Here is a 16378-nt window from a genome sequence, read left to right as displayed (position 1 = left end):
TCTGCCTCCGGCAACACTCTCCTCCAGACTGAGCACTGGGGCCTGTCCTTTATACTGCCCCTTCCAGTTGGTGCTCCGCCCCACAGTAGCTGATTGGGCTGGCCAGTTGGTCCTATCACTGCCCGGCCTGTTAGTTGCCGGGCAGACTGGCCTGCCAGCCCTACCCCAGACCGGCCTTTCTGTTGCCGGGCAGACTTGCCTTCTGGGCCTGTTCCGATCCGGCGCAGTCGCTGTGGCCCTTCATCGGGTCCTGACTCTGGAAAAGGCCACAACGCCTTCCTTCACATCCCCTCTGTTTGCTGTAGCATGTCATTCAGAATGGAAAAAAAGAGGCATAAGGGTCAAATCCTGCTCTCAGTTCCAACTGTGTCAATGCAGAGTAATGCATGAAATCCCTCTGAATTTACTGGAGTTTGCATCACCTGATCTTCCTCTCGGACTGATGTAACTCTCCTGGCTAAGTTACACTGACGGGAGAAGAGAATCAAGTTTGGGGTAGGAGTTTGGAACTCTCATCACAAATGTGATTTGAAATTTGACCAGCTCCTGAGCTGTGTAAATCAGCATTGCTCTGCTGAAGGCAATGGAGCTCCTCTGCCAATTTAAGCCTATCGGTGCTTTATTTTATAGCACTGGGGAGGAGGCTATGGGGGAGGATGTTTGTGAGAGATGTACACCCTGCCCCATTGAGAACTCCCAAACTCATCACCTATGAGGCAGTGAAAAACCTTTCAGAAGGCATTGACTTTTGATCGCTAGACGGCTGGCTGACTTGAGAGTGAAAGGCTGCTGGGATACCAGCTGATGGGTGCATTAGAACTGCACAGACTGACCATTCGGTTTCACCGTGCCAGTCTCAGGAGTCATCACATTGGCCTTCTTCGTATTAAATTCTTGTCCTTTCTAGGGTTTTTTGAAAGACCGTAATAAAGACACGATATACTGGCTGGGACTGAGCGATGTAGAAGAGGAAGGGAAGTGCCAGTGGGAAGACAATAGCCAGTTTCCCACCAGGTAAGCCCCTTTTCACGCAAATCCCTTAATCAGAAAATTAGTCCTGATACTCAGGAGTTTTGAAGCCATGGCTGTCTGTTTTGTCTCCTGTCTCATGGGAAAGGCCTGAGCAGGATAGGCTCAGAACAGGCACTGATCACAGGAAGCAGGGATGCTAGGGGTGGCTCAGGACTCCTGGGTGCTATCCCAGCTCTGGGAGGCGAGTGGGGGCTAACAGGCTCAGAGTCAGGACTCGTGGGTTCTAGTCTAGGCTCGGCCGCTAACTGCCTTCAGACAAGTCCTGTCCCCTCTGCCTCGGTTTCCCCCAGTGTGAAGCAGGGAGACGCTCCCCCAACTCCCGGTTTGACTGGCTTGGCCACTGATGCTGCTGTCCCCATGGCCGCCTGCAGGTGGCGGTGTTCTTCGGGGGCCTGTCCATCAAGGAGGATGAGGAGGTGCTGAAGAAGAACTGCCCCCACATCGTGGTGGGGACCCCGGGGCGCATCCTGGCCCTCATGTGCAACAAGAGCCTCAACCTGCGCAGTGTCAAGCACTTCGACAAGATGCTGGAGCAGCTCGGTGAGGGAGGCTGGGCCGGGCCCTGTGGCAGCTTCTGTGGGGCACTGGGGGCGTGGGGTCCAACACTTAGTGCCTTGGGGGCTCCCTAGAGGGTCCCAACTGGCCTGAGCTAGCTAAGCCGCAGGGGAGAATGGGGGACGGGAGGGCAGGACTCCTGGGTTCTATCCCCACTCCCCTCCTGGAGCTGGGTAAGAGCCTACTACAGCTGCCTCAGCGGGGAGCATCTGCTCTCTATGAGTCAGCTGGTTTGGCCCCAGGGATCCTCTCAGGATCAGGCCCACAGCTGCCTGATGCCAGACACCGCCCACTCATGGGGGGGCCCCAGCAGAAGCCCAGGCTGGGGCATCTGGGGTATGACCTCAGGCCTCATAGGTGGGCGTGGGGGGGCCTGGCCGGCAAGGCTGGGTTCTGGGCCCACTTCCCAGGGCTGGGCTGGGGGCCCATGAGCATCCCCTCAGCTGCCCCAGTGCAGTGACCCCCCCCTCCCCGCAGACATGCGGCGGGACGTGCAGGAGATCTTCCAGCTGACGCCCCACGAGAAGCAGTGCATGATGTTCAGCGCCACCCTCAGCAAGGAGATCCGGCCTGTCTGCAGGAAGTTCATGCAGGATGTGAGTCCCGCCTGCCCCGCTGCCCGGCCTGCCCCCCTGCCCATCACCCCTTGTGGGCCTGCCCCTGGTCCCTCCCCAGCCTGGCCAGGAGAGCCACCCTCGATTCTGCCCCAACCCTCCAGGCTGGGCACCGGCAACTCGCACCCAGCCACCCCCACCTCCACCCCTGCTCCAGGCAAGAGGCAGCCTGGGAGGGGCCAGCTGGTCTGGGCTTCTTGGCTCCTTCACAGAGGGTCCCTGGGACCCCAGTACTTTCTGTGCGGGGGTCTGCTGGGGAAATGCCTTCCCACCACGCCGGGGGGCACGGCTGCTCAGAGATTGGCAGCTGCACCCGTGCTCCTGGACCCCCCCTCTAGGATCTGGGCTGTGTGCGGGAGGGTAAGGGTCTACTACAGCTGCTGTACAAGGGAGCTCCTCCCGTCTCAAGTGGTGCTGTTAGTACTGGCTTCAGACCCGGGGGGTGTCGCTGAGATTCCCTGCTCCCCCAGCCCATGGAGGTGTTCGTGGACGACGAGACGAAGCTGACGCTGCACGGCCTGCAGCAGTACTACGTCAAGCTGAAGGACAGCGAGAAGAACCTGCTGGACGTGCTGGAGTTCAACCAGGTGTGTGGGGGGCGGGGGTCAGGGCATTGTCCACAGGCTCTGCCCAGCACTGGGGGCCCAGCAGCCATTCTGCTGATTCCTGCCGCTACTGGAGCAAGTGGGTCGAGGCTGAGGTGCCTGGGGGGGCCCCTGGCTGCCCAGGAAGGGGCTTGATCCAGGCCTGTCTGGTGTGTGCGGATGGGGGGGCTCTTTGCCTGGGTTAAAGCAGCTGAATCATCGGGCGGGGAGGATGCTTGACAAGTGGTACCCCCCCGAAGTCCCCATGGGGCTGGTGGGTGGCATGAGAGAGCTGCCTCCGGCTTGCCCCACCGCATTGCCCTGGGTGGGTCACGGAACCGCCTCAGCCCCTGGAGGTCCTGTGCTGGCCCGTGCCCTTCCCCCCTCACTTCACGCTGGCTCCTGGTTGGCTGCAGGCACTCCCTATAGGAGTCCAGTGGCTCCTCCCAGTGACTGTCACATGGTGCGGGTGGGAGGGGCTCTGGGAGGCCCCTCCCTCTCATGGATTCCCAAGGGGCTCCCCACTGACGGCCCCTCCCCGTTCCTTGCAGGTGGCGCGTGCCGGGCGCTTTGGCACCAAGGGCCTGGCCATCACCTTCGTGTCGGACGAGGGCGACGCCAAGATCCTCAACGAGGTGCAGGATCGCTTCGAGGTGAACGCGGCGGAGCTGCCCGAGGAAATCGACATTTCCATGTACAGTACGTACCCGTGGGGAGGCCTGCCCCATGTCCCTTCCCTCTCCCGCCTGCAGGGGCGGATCTGCCCAGGGGGACAGCTGGGGCGCTTGGTCCCAAATCCTGGCTTTCTGGGGGGCACCACAGCTGGGGAGCCCCGTGTGCTTGGGGGGAGGGAGAAATAACCAGTCCTGAGTGGGGGGCAGATTTTCCTATGGCACCCAGATGCCATGGTGATGGGCCTGGAGATGAGACAGCGGTGGATGGGGCCCTTTCTGATCTCAGGTGCTTGTGCAACAGCAGCAGCCAGGGACATCCCACCCACAACTGAAGGCCTCTGCCCCCACCACAGTAAAGGGGTCTGTGACGGCTGCAGTGTTGTTTTCGGGGGCAGAGCTCCGTGGTGAAGCCCCCTAGTGGTGGCGGTGCTGGGGAGTCTGGCTGAGCCAGGTCACTGGGAGCTCCCTGGTGGCAGCAGTGGGATTAACAGTCTCTTTCTCTTGCAGTTGAACAGAGCCGATAACCGGATTGGACCCCCCCTGCCCAGAACCAGCATGGCTGCTGTTTTAACCCTTTCTAAGCCACATTGTGGGTATTTCATTGTTTTTACACAGTTTTTAAACTTGTAGGGGTGTGTGTGTGTCTTGAATAAACTTTTTATGACCAAATAAATGCCCCTGGAGTTTGTTTAGTTTCTTGATGGGCTCAGGGCCTTTTCAACGAGATTTGAATCCGTTTTGTGTGTAATGGCACCCAGCACTGGATGGCCTAATTAATGTTTAAATGCCTCATCTGACACTATATCTGGGTTGGAAAGTGTCTGCAGCTGTTCACAACAGCCGTGTCCCACCCCAGAGCAGCCGCCGTGTATCAAAGTATTAAATGTTCTGTCTCCCTGAGACCCTGCGCGTCAGGACTCCTGGGTTCTATCCTGGCTCTGGGAGAGGGGTGGGGTCTAATGTAGTCCACTCTCCCCAGGAGTGATGCTGGGAAAAGAGTTGGGGGGCTGGTGAATAATCAGTTGAAAGTGAGCGTCCCCTGTAATCCTGCAATTCGAGGGCTGGTGTGATTGGATGTCTGAAGAGAGGAAGCTCCAGTAGGAGCAGGGAGGTTATTTTCTTCTGTATTTGGCACTGGGGTGATGGCTGCTTGAGTCCTGTGTCCAGTTCTGGGTGGGCAGTGGGGTCTAGTGGTCAGAGCAGGGGCGCTGGGAGCCAGGACTCCTGGGTTCTATTTCCGAGCTCTTGACTCCTTGGAGCAGCTGCTTTTGTCACAAAACTTAATATTTTAATAACTTTAAAAAGATTATATATATAAAAAAAAAAGACGTGGCACTAGTGAGATGCAAACATGGCAGAGTCCTGGGGGCTGCCTGCCTCCTTCAGTGCACACCGTGTCGTACCATTGAAGCCAGGGGCACTGGCTGCTGCTGACGTCCCTGAGTGGGGGGGTACCTCGGGGGCGTGGGTGGGGAGCCCCTTGTGCTACATCCATGTATAACTGAGGGCATCTGTCATCGCTGCTGGCTGGATTCCCACTCCCTGGCAGGGGGGTGAAACCCTCCGCCCCCCGGCCGCCCATCTCCATTGCATGCTCAGTCCAGCCCTCCCAGTACCACAGGCGGGGCCAGGGAATTGTTCGTACCAAAGGGGAGGGCCCCCCCGGCAGCCACAGTTCATAGCGGCGGTGTTGAGCGGCTGGCCCCGGGCTGTAGCCATTGCTGGTGATGCTGACGGGGGTTGGGGGCTCTCCCACCACGGCGGGGGCAGCGGGCAGGCCTGGCGCTGGGGACAGGGGAGGCAGCGCTGGGGGCAGCTGGGCAGCGTGAAGGTGCCTGCCTCGTGAGGTGGCTCCTGGCAGGTTCCACTGGGCAACTGTTGAAGCATCTGCATGGGGTGAGTCCTGGCGGCTGCAGGGCGGGTCCCTGCTCAGGGGCAGTGCCAGGCTGGGGGCAGGGCGCCGGGTTTTGTCATGTGCAAAGCTGCGGTGTCTGGAAAGGGGCTGAGGAAAACCGTGCTACACGCTTGACTCCTGGGAGCGCTGCAACTCTTGCTGCAAAAGAAGGGGGGGGTTAGAGCAGGGCCTAGGACAACCCCCCCCCATCCCCTTATTAGCCCTGAGGCCTCATAGGGAGTCAGAACGACACATAAAACCCAGGAGTCCTGGCTCCCAGCCCTGCTCTCCCTGCTCTAACCCCTATACCCTGCTCCCCTCCCAGAGCTGGGGACACCCTAGGGGCTCTGGCTCCCTCTGGATTCTAATTCATTCTTTCTGGCCCAGCTCTGCCTTATTCTCCCCCTCTCCTCCCCCCAAGTATTCCATGCGGGCAGCAGTCGCTGGCCCTGGTTTGGCAGTGGGGTGCAAAGGGGGAGTGATGGGGCAGGAGGAAGGGCTGCAAGGCAGGAGGCCCCTGTGCCGGCGTGGAGCGTGGGTGGAAGCTGCAACTGGGGGGCCTTCACCCCTTACCCGCCTGTTGGCCGTGGAGCTGGAGAACTCGGAGTACTTGGGCGGCTTCTGGAGGCAGCCGCAGCGGAGCCACCGGCGATACTCGTCCCTCACCTGGCGGGAGAGAGCAGAGCCGCTCAGCTCACCCCACGGCACGGGAGCTCCCGGGCCTGCGCCTCAGCTGTAGGGAGAGCAGGGCCCAGAACTGGCTGGGGGGAGAAGTGCTCAGCTACTCCAGCCCCTCCCAGCAGGGGGCGCTGTGGGGAGTGGTGGCTGGTGGGGGGGGGGCTCCCAGCAGGGATTGAGCACTGGCTGCTGGGGGGGGGTCCCACCATGGGGCACCGTGGGGCGGGGGTCGAGCGCTGCTGTGGGAGGAGCCCCTGGCGGGGGGTTGCCATGGGAAGGGGGTTGAACACTGGCTGGGGGGTGCCATGGGTGGGGGTCGGGCGCCGTGGGGCGGGGGGCAGACTGGCCTGTTTCTGGAGCAGACAGTGCAGCAGGAAGATGAAGAGCCCCTGGCAGGTGCTGAGGATGGTGAAGATGTAGGACACGGCCAGGCTGCGCTGGTTGAACTGGAAGATGCCGAAGATCCAGGTGATGCCCAGGATGCAGAGCTGGGCGATGGCCGTCACCGTGAACACCCTGCGGGGGGCGGGGGGGGTGGATCAGCCATTGGCCCCGCCCCTTTGCCAGGGCCTGCCTCACCCCACAAGTTTGAAACCCCCCCCCCCACCCCAGCACCCACGGCATGTGACTGACGTCTCCCCCCCACAGCCCATCTCCATGGCCCTGCTTTGCCCCACCCCCCAGCCTATAGGCGGTGGGGGTGAGGGCAGTCACAGGCGGCCCCATCCCCTGGCTTGCCCCCTCCCCTCACACCGGGGGTGGGGTGTCTGACAGGTCCTGCTATTTCTCCCCCTCCCTCCCCGCAATTACCTGAACTTTTTCAGCTGGCTCATGTCCGGGTTGATGTCGGCGAATTTCTGTGACAGCTTCCAGACGGTGACCACGAAGATGGCGGCGTTGATCTGCCGGGGCAGGGGAGAGGTGGGTTGGGAGGGGGCGACTGTGTCCCAGGTGGTGAGGGGGGCTGTGGGTTCGGCCTCCTGGGCAACCCACGGGGCAGCCCCTTCCCTGGGCCAGAGAGTCTGGTGTGTCCCACTCCCAGGGAAGACCTGCCCAGGAACAGACGGGCAGTGGGGGGCCAGGTGCTGGCATGGGGCAGGACCAGGGGCGGAAGGACAGACGTGCGGGGGGGGGCAGGCTTACCGCAATAATGGTGCAGACGGGTGCCAGGAAACTCCACAGGAATCCCCTCTCCAGCGAGAGCCAGCAGCTGGGGGGCGAGGGGAGGACGAGGGGGTCAGTGGCTCCCCTGCCAGCGGGGGACACTGCAGGGTGGGGTCTGCCCCACTCTTGACAGCAGAGCATGCCCTCCCTGCTGGGAGTGGGGGAGAGACATGTGCCACCCCCTCCCCCCTGCACCCAGGGGTGTCCTTGTGTTGTGCAGAAAGTGCCCCGTCCCCCAGTGGGGGTGTGTGTCCCCCTCCCTCTCGCTGGCACCCAGCAGGACATGCTGAGGTCCCGCACCCACGCCTGCTCCCTGCCCCCCACCCGCCCCGGCGGCAGAGCTGCACGTGCCTGTAGGCTCAGAGGACAGTGGCACGCCTGGCTGAGCCGCTCCCCTCCCCCGTGTGCCTGGGCACGGTGCCACGGTCGCTCGTGGCCACAGGCAGAAGCCCTGGCTGCGAGTGCTGGGTCACCCCCCTTCACCCCGCCCCCGGGCCGGTGACTCACTGCCGCGCCGTGCCGTAGCCCTCGCTGTAGGTGGCGGCCGAGATGCCCACGACGAGGGCCGGCAGCCCATAGCCCAGCAGGAACATGTAGCGGCGCTTGAGGCCGTGGGGCGGGAAGACCTTCACCACCATCAGGTAGAGCTGGGCCCCCTCCAGGCACATCCAGCAGAAGGTGGCCAGGAAGAAATAGTGCAGGAGGCCGGCCACCACGCTGCACAGCACCTGCAGCCAGCGGGAGGCGGGGACGTCAGGCCCAGCACGGGGGAGAGCTCCCGGCTATGCCAGGCCTGGCCTCTGCCAGCAGGGGGCGCTGTGAGGGGCGGGGTGGGAGCGCCAGCTGGGGATGGGGGGCTCTCCCGGCTATGCTGGGCCCGGTCTCTGCCAGCAGGGGGCGCTGTGAGGGGTGGGGAGTGGGGGTGCTGGCTAGGGATGGGGGCACCCGGGTACCTTGTTGCTGGTGCTGGAGGTGCCGAGGAGGAAGACGGCGTCGGCCACGAAGAGCGCCAGGCAGAGGTGCAGGTGGATGATGGTGCGGCGGCCCTTGAGGGCGCGGCAGAAGAGGAAGGTGAGGATGGACAGCAGCAGGCAGACCAGCGAGATCACCAGCCCCACCTTGGTGATGACGTCCAGGGTCCAGTCCTGCACCGGGGGGGGAGGGGAGGGTTAGTCAAGGCCCCCGTAATGCTGCAGCCAGGCCAGGCCACAGCTGGGGGAGGCCCCTAGTGACAACACCGGGCAGCCTGTGGGAACCACGGGGTCCGTCTGGGTCCAGCATCCCTGATGGATTTGCTGCTGCCTGGCCTGGCCCTGCCCCCCACGATGGGCTGACCCACAGTCCCTGGGATATGGGCAGACAAGGGGGCGCTAGGATGCCCACCAACCAAGGGGGCATCCCTGGTGCCGATCCCCGCACCCGGTGGGACGAGGGCGCCGGGAGGTGTGAGGCTGGGGCAGTTCACCTGTAGCAGACAGCAGAGTGCCCCCCCGGCAGGTGGGAGCCGTGGGGCGGAGGTCCTGCCCAGCTGGGAGCTGCTTTTAGACTGGACAGAGGATCAGGTGGCTAAGGCGCCACAGCTCAGGACTCCTGGTTCTAGCCCAGCTCTGGTGTAGCCTGCCACCCTGTGTCTCCTTGACAGAGGCCCTTAACTCCTCTCTGCCTCACTTTCCCCATCTGTGCAATGGGGATGGGGACCGCTCCCTGGCCCACAATGCAAACCTAACCCATGGAGGAGGGGGGCTGCTTGTGCCCCAGATCAGCTCCAGGGCCCTGCCTGCCCGTGGGGAATGGGTTTACGTTGGGGGCAATCTGGAGTGACTCCAGCTAGGCTGGGGAAGATGGAGGGGAACCAGGCTCCTGACATCACCCCATCAGCCCCTGGCCAGACTCGAGTCCCCGCCGTGGGTCACGCCTACCTTCAGCTCATAAAAGGCCATGAGCACGGCGAAGCTGGTCAGGTGGTTGCACTGGCAGCGGGTGCTGGTGGCGTTGGACTCCAGCCGGGTGCAGCCATCGGTGGACCAGCGCATGTTCTTAGGCTCCCAGTAGGCGCAGAGGAGGCGCAGCTCATCCTTGGACTCCTGGAGACAGAGAGACGCTTGGTGCATGGGAGCCCCTGGAGGGGGATCCAATGGCAGGAGTGGGGGGTGCTGGTGGGGGCAGAGTTCCCAGGCTCTGAGAGGGCAGGTGGGCAGTCTGAGCTGGGCTGGGGGCACAGACAGTCAGTTTGTCCCTATGGGAGAGGCTGATTTGCCGACTGGCTGAGCCCCAGATCTGCCCCCCCAACGCCCCAGGCTCTCCTCCCCCTATGCCCGGCCCAGGGGCTCACCAGCTCCGGGTGGCTGAAGCAGAAGCTGATGGAGAGGTTGAAAGCCGGGGTGTGTGGGGCGTTGGTGAAGGCTGACACCACTGGAGACAGCACACGGTAGCTGGCCTGCCCTGGCTCCTCCTCCCACTTCTGTTTCCCAGCCTGGCTGATCTCATTCCACTCCGGTCCCTCCACCTGCGCAGCGCCCTCCAGCACGGAGCTCAGCCCTTGGTATGTCAGCAGCCCGGTCAGCGTGAAGCCTACGAGACAAAGGAGCGAGGAAATGAGGGGCATGGGGCAGACGGGCACTAGGGAGAGCTGCTCCCAATGCCCTGCTTATGCCGCGTCCTCCCAGCACACGGCATGACCAGATTACCTTCAATTTCCTGCCCTGGGGCTACGGCCCAGTTTAATTCCATCTGCGTCTTGCTCTGCAGCAGCGTCACGGCCTCCTGGCTCTGGTACCCGGCTCGCTTGATCGCCAGCCCCAGCTCTGGAAACACAACGCCAACCAGCGCTTACAACAGAGGAATGCCAAGAGGCCTGCAGCTAGGCAAGAAGGGGCTTTCCCGGCTGTCGGGGGGAGCTCCTGGTTATTGCAGCCCTGGCCTCTCCCAGCAGGGGGCGCTGTGGGCAGAGGGGTGGGTGCTCCCATCCCCCAGCAGGGGGTGCTGTGGGCAGAGGGGGGCGGGTGCCTGGGCTGTGGGTGATGAGAGCCCGAATGGAAATGCTGATGCCACGTGGCTGGGTGCTGACCTGTGCCATTGGCGGCTGTGATGCCCGTCATGCCATCGGGCAGGGCCAGGGTCAGCGTTCTCAGCAGCTTTTCCACCGTGGCCATCGCCTCTGTTACCACGTCGTGTCTCTGCTCCATGCTCCTGTCCTGCAGCCCGACCCCGGTCAGCAACTCCTCCACCGTGTTCAAGATTTCCTGGCCAAGCAAAGGTGGGGAGGTTGGTGTCACAGTGCCTGAGCCCCTGCCCCCACCCCCATGCCTAGGTTGCTGGTCCTCCTCTGCCTTCCCACAATCCCCCTGAAGGACAGACACGTTCTCCCACAATTGACACGACTGCCCGAGAGAGAATCCCTAAGCGGCTGCAGAACGAGTGAGCGCCCGGCAACATGGCCAGGGCTTTGCTGTGGAGACGTCACACCCAGGCTAGGCTTAGCCAGGGGCTCGGACTCTGGGATTTACCAGTTCTGTGAAGACACAGCCAGACAGAGCAGGGCTGTTTTTCTAGGGGATCTGTCCTAGGAATTATCTGGGGCAGTCCTGTGGCCTGGTTATACAGGCGGTCAGACTAGATGATTACAATGGTCCCTTCTGGCTTTGACATGAAAGAGCCAGCTTCTTGGGCACAGAGCCTGGTGGAGAGGCGGGCCTGGGAATTTCTGGGCAGTGCTGCTGCTAGTTTCTCCTGTTCCAGGTGCTGCATCCCTATAGATCTCCCTGGGACTAGATCTGAGTTGCAGCAGTGATTCCTCCCGAACCGGAACAAACCCAGCCAGGGCCTGGATTTTGGCTTGGCACCTGCAGCGCTGCCTTCCTAGATGCAGTGTCCGGAGCCTTCATCGACTTCAGCTTCTCGCAGACACGTCCCACCTGCGCTGGGAAGTTGCTCCGATCAGGAAAAGAGATCACAGAATCGCAGCCCGCCTCCCCCATCCCGAGAGGATCCCTTGGCTCAGAAGCCAGGTGCAGGAGGGAGCCTGGGCAATGCCGTGCCTGGCCCCTAGGGGGTGCATGGCATGTGCAAGGGATTGTGCGGGAAGGAGTTTGCAACCTGACAATCATCAGCGCTCGGCTGGACTGCAGCGGCTCCCAGGGACTGGCCATTGGCTCTTTGCCCTGGGGGGCGTTTGGCCCCAGAATCCTGGCTGGGTAAAATCAGTGAAAAGCTATGTGGGGTGTAAAGGGGAATCGGGATCTAACCCCCCTGCCCCCTCCCCGGGATCTGTGACCCACTCACCTGGGCTTTGATAGCGTTGTCATCCAGCAGTGGGGGGCAGGTGAGCTCTAGGGATGGAAAAGGAGGAGGGGTGAGATGGGGGGATGCGGGGCCTGGCTGGGTAGGTGCCTGCACCAGAGCCAGGCGCACCCGCCGCAGGGCTCATAACCTCCAGCAGGGGGCAGCAGGGACGCAGCCAGCCCACTTAGAATCATAGAATCATAGAATATTAGAGTTGGAAGGGACCTCAGGAGGTATCTAGTCCAACCCCCTGCTCAAAGCAGGACCAATCTCAGCTACACCATCCCAGCCAGGGCTTTGTCAAGCCTCAGCTTAAAAACCTCTAAGGATGGAGATTCCACCACCTCCCTAGGTAACCCATTCCAGTGCTTCACCACCCTCCTAGTGAAAAACTTTTTCCTAATGTCCAACCTAGACCTCCCGCCCTGCAACTTGAGACCGTTGCTCCTTGTTCTGTCATCCGCCACCACCGAGAACAGCCTAGCCCCATCCTCCCTGGAACCCCCTTTCAGGTAGTTAAAGGCCGCTATCAAATCCCCCCTCATTCTTCTCTTTTGCAGACTAAACAAGCCCAGTTCCCTCAGCCTCTCATCATAAGTCCTGTGCTCCAGCCCCCTAATCATTTTTGTTGCCCTCCGCTGGACTCTCTCCAACTTGTCCACATCCTTTTTGTAGTGGGGGGCCCAAAACTGGACACAATACTCTAAATGCGGCCTCACCAATGCCGAATAGAGGGGAATAATCACTTCCCGTGACCTGCTGGCAATGCCCCTCCTAATGCAGCCCAATATGCCATTAGCCTTCTTGACAACCAGGGCACACTGCTGACTCATATCCAGCTTTTTATCCACCGTTACCCCCAGGTCCTTTTCTGCAGAGCTGCTGCCCAGCTCGTCGGTCCCCAGTCTATAGCTGTGCATGGGATTCTTCCTTCCTAAGTGGAGGACTCTGCACTTGTTCTTGTTGAACCTCATCAGATTTCTTTTGGCCCAATCCTCCAGTTTGTTTAGGTCACTCTGTATCCTATCCCTACCTCGCAGGGTATCTACCACTCCCCCCAGCTTAGTGTCATCCGCAAACTTGCTGAGGGTGCAATCTACCCCATCCTCCAGATCATTAATAAAGATGTTGAACAAAACCGGCCCCAGGACCGACCCTTGGGGAACTCCGCTTGTGACCGGTTGCCAGCTAGACATGGAGCCATTGATCACTACTCGTTGAGCCCTATGCTCTAGCCAGTTCTCTATCCATTTTATAGTCCATTCGTCCAACCCATACTTCTTTAACTTGCTGATAAGAATACCGTGAGAGACAGTATCAAAAGCTTTGCTAAAGTCAAGGTATATCACATCCACCGCCTTCCCTACATCCACAGAGCCAGTCACCTCATCATAGAAAGCAATCAGGTTGGTCAGGCATGACTTTCCCTTGGTGAATCCGTGTTGACTGTTCCTGATCACCTTCCTCTCTTCCAAGTGCCTTAAAATGGATTCCTTAAGGATCTGCTCCATGATTTTTCCAGGGATTGAGGTGAGGCTGACCGGTCTGTAGTTCCCCGGATCCTCTTTCCTCCCTTTTTTGAAGATGGGCACTATATTTGCTTTTTTCCAGTCCTCAGGGACCTCCCCTGTTGCCACAAGCTTTCAAAGATAATAGCCAATGGCTCTGAAATCACCTCAGCCAACTCCCTCAGCACCCTCGGGTGCATTGCATCCGGCCCCATGGACTTGTGTATGTCCAGTCCTTCTAAATAGTCTTGGACCCGTTCCTTCAGCACTGCGGGATGTTTGCCTCCTTCCCATTCTGTGCCACCCAGTACAGCAGTCTGGGAGCTGACCTTGTGTGTGAAGACAGAGGCAAAAAAGGCATTGAGTACCTCAGCTTTCTCCACATCCTCCGTCACTAGGTCGCCTCCCTCATTCTCTAAGGGGCCCACACTTTCCCTAATCTTCCTCTTGTTGGCAACATGCCTGTAGAAACCCTTCTTGTTCCCCTTCACGTCCATTGCTAGCTGCAACTCCAATTGTGCTTTGGCCTTCCTGATTTCATTCCTGCACGTTCTAGCAGAGTTTTTATAATCCTCCCTGGTCATCTGACCAAGCTTCCACTTCTTGTAAGCTTCTTTTTTGCGTTTAAGTTCGCCAAGGACATCCTTGTTAAGCCAAGCTGGACGCCTACCATATTTGCTATTCTTTCTGCACATCGGGATGGTTTGCTCCTGTGCCTTCAATAAGGTCTCTTTAAAATACAGCCAGCTCTCTTGGGTTCCTTTCCCCCTCATATTAGCCTCCCAGGGAATCCTGCCCATCAGTTCCCTGAGGGAGTCAAAGTCTGTTTTTCTGAAGTCCATGGTCCGTATCCTGCTGTTCTCCTTTCTTCCTTTTGTCAGGATCCTGAACTCGACCATCTCATGGTCACTGCTGCCCAGGTTACCACCCACTTCTACTTCCCCAACCAAATCTTCCCTGTTTGTGAGCAGCAGGTCAAGAGAAGCACGGCCCCTAGTTGGTTGCTCCAGCACTTGCACCAGGAAATTGTCATCGACACTCTCCAAAAACTTCCTGGATTGTTTGTGCTCTGCTGTATTGCTCTCCCAGCAGATGTCCAGCAGATGTCCCACTTCAGTGATAGGGGTGTGATAGATCCTCTCCCAGCAGGGGAGCGGGGACCTCCCTCAGCCCCCCACATGTGTGCAGCCCCTTCTCCCCACCCTCCACCCACAAGCCGGTCTCTGGGCAGGAACTGCCCCCTCCTAGGGGGACTGAGCCGCAGGGGGGAGGGGAAGAGGAAGGGGAAGGGGGCTGTGGAATCATCCCAGTCTGATCTCCCCCTCCCCACCCCCGCTCATGTGTCACTTCATGCAATTTATTGAAATAGTTAATTTGCATATAACCCCAACGGGAAGCCTGTGCATGTGGCAGGGAGCGCCAGGCTGGCCCCACAGCGGCCTCTAGTGGCCAAAAGGCACAGATCACGCCCCCTGCACGCTGCAATGCCAGGTCTCACGGGCGGGTGAGAATCCAGCCACGCAGTGGGGAAGGGGGTGGGGGCACTGCTGTGGGGGGGAGGGGAAGAGACGCCTGGCCCTTGGCAGCCCCGCTCAGCCCCTCTCCTGCCTCATCCTCACCCTGCCCCCCGGCCCCTGCTCCTCTCCCGGAGCCACACGTGGGCAAGTTGGTGGCTGTGTCTCTGACACCCAGTGGATGGACAGACTGGCCTAGGGGGAGTGAGGACCTGGAGGCTGAGCCCCCCCCCCCCAGGCTAGGGCTGAGACCCAGACCCCCGCCCATGGGGGTGGAGGGGCTGGCACAACATCCTAGACGGTTCCCAGCTCGCTGCCCCTAGGGCAAGGTCTCTGCCTTTGGAGCCCCAGATCCTGCTCAGGCCTCCCCCCCACCCCCAGTTCCCCTCCGCCAGACTGTGGGACTCAGCCCCCAGGGCAGGACCCACCTTCGCACGGGGACGTGTTGTTGAGGCGGGAGAACCCGGGCCGGCATTCACACCTGTAGCTGCCCTCGGTGTTGATGCATTCGGCATTGGAGCTGCAGTTGTACAACTTGCACTTGTTGATGTCTGAGAAGGGAAAGGGGGGGCGGGTGAGAGGGGTGTCACACACAACACAGAGCACAGCTGGGGGTGTACTGGGGGGGATGTGCATGGAGCCCCTCCCCCCCAATTGCAGAGGCGTGGTCTGTGGGCCGCTCTACTGCAGGGTAACCCCTCCCCCATGATCACACAGATTGGGGGGCCCCTCGATGGGCTCTCCTCCCGGCACCGGCCCTCAGAGAGCGGAGTTAAGCCGGGGGAAGGGGGAGGGCAGATCAGCCAATTAAACTGCAAATGGGAAGCAGCTTGGGCTGTGGGCAGGGCGCTAACTAGAAGGCAGCTCACCTGGGGGGGGGGACAGGTGGGGCTTCTGTACAGCCAGGGCGCTGGGCCTAGTGGGGGGCAGCAGGGAGGAAGCCTGCAACCTCCCTCCCCGAGGCAAGGGGGGGCTAGGAACCCCGGAGGAAGGGTTAGCTACGGGCCCAGGAGGGGGGGCTGACTGGGAAGGCTGCTGAAGGGGAAGCTGAAAGAAGCGGGGTAGGAAGCAGTCCAGGAGGGGGAATCACAGGAGTTGCTCCCTTAGCTCCAGCAGCCAAGGTCTGTGCGTTCAACAATAGAGGTCCTGGGTTTGATACCTGTTGGTGCCTTCATTATGCCAGCGCCTTTAGCAGCTGCTTTGGGTTATGTTTAGAGACTCCAGAAACTAGTGGGATCTTTGAGCCCAGCCTGTGTTAAAGGCTGTCCAATGCAGAGTCCCCTGCACCATCTCAGCCCAGTTTGCTTTGTAAAGACCCGACCTTCTCCCGCCTCAAAGCTCTGCTACAAAAGAACATCTTGGGCCGGGCCCCTGGTGGGAGCTCTGGTTGCAGGTCAGCAGGATGCCTGCAGCTTCTAACAACATCCACAACTGCCCACGCTCGTGCGATGGTGGAATTAAGCAGGCAGCAGAATGCCAGGAGAAAGTCCCCGGGCTCAGATTCATAAGACAGAACATCCACAACAAACACTTTGCCCAGGTGTGAAAGAGCGAGAGCTGACAGCAACCGGGTTAATTTCATCATCCATGCATGCTAGTTAGTTTCAGAGATCCTGGGTAGTTTCACTGACCGAGCTCCAGTTGTACCTTTGCAGATCTTTAACTGATTCGTTTGACTCTTCCCAAATCTGGAATTGCATTTACACACATAATTCCCTCGTGTGTTGATGCAGCTCCCGTGGGGCTCACAGATTGTGGCGTTTCGCTGGCACTCAAAGAGCTGGTCAGGCTGATCCAGAAGCTGTGCCTTGAGGACTAGGGAAAGGCTGATGGGAAATAATCTAGGCGTCTGAAATAGATCATGCTCTGGGAGTTACTTG

The 16378-nt window shown here is 60.2% G+C and overlaps 1 protein-coding gene across 2 annotated transcripts; it reads left to right on the top strand.

Moving 5' to 3' along the window:
• The first annotated feature begins 254 nt into the window (after nt 1-254).
• Nucleotides 255-4118, top strand: LOC137163254 (ATP-dependent RNA helicase DDX39A-like). 2 transcript variants are annotated; one of them, XM_067563429.1, is made up of 6 exons: nt 255-1014; nt 1404-1572; nt 2065-2183; nt 2672-2788; nt 3337-3484; nt 3967-4118. In XM_067563429.1, the coding sequence occupies exons 2-6, from the start codon at nt 1509-1511 to the stop codon at nt 3981-3983; spliced, it is 465 nt and encodes a 154-aa protein (XP_067419530.1). In that variant the 5' UTR covers nt 255-1014; nt 1404-1508; the 3' UTR covers nt 3984-4118. The 2 variants fall into 2 exon arrangements, with proteins under 2 accessions (XP_067419530.1, XP_067419531.1); XM_067563430.1 differs by lacking the exon at nt 255-1014 and having other exon boundaries at nt 1338-1572.
• The last annotated feature ends 12260 nt before the right edge of the window (nt 4119-16378 follow it).

The sequence above is a fragment of the Emydura macquarii genome, unplaced genomic scaffold (assembly GCF_026122565.2).
Source record: "Emydura macquarii macquarii isolate MOO-44397 ecotype Brisbane River unplaced genomic scaffold, CSIRO-AGI_Emac_v2 contig_2485, whole genome shotgun sequence".
Lineage (NCBI taxonomy): Eukaryota > Metazoa > Chordata > Testudines > Chelidae > Emydura > Emydura macquarii.
This window is presented reverse-complemented; position numbering and strand designations above follow the sequence as displayed.

Coding starts and splice junctions, on each gene's coding strand:
- LOC137163254 (XM_067563429.1), top strand. CDS start 1,509: ATGTGCAACAAGAGCCTCAACCTGCGCAGTGTCAAGCACTTCGACAAG. Junction 2,184..2,671: donor GCAGGAAGTTCATGCAGGAT/GTGAGTCCCGCC, acceptor CTGCTCCCCCAG/CCCATGGAGGTGTTCGTGGA. Junction 2,789..3,336: donor ACGTGCTGGAGTTCAACCAG/GTGTGTGGGGGG, acceptor CGTTCCTTGCAG/GTGGCGCGTGCCGGGCGCTT.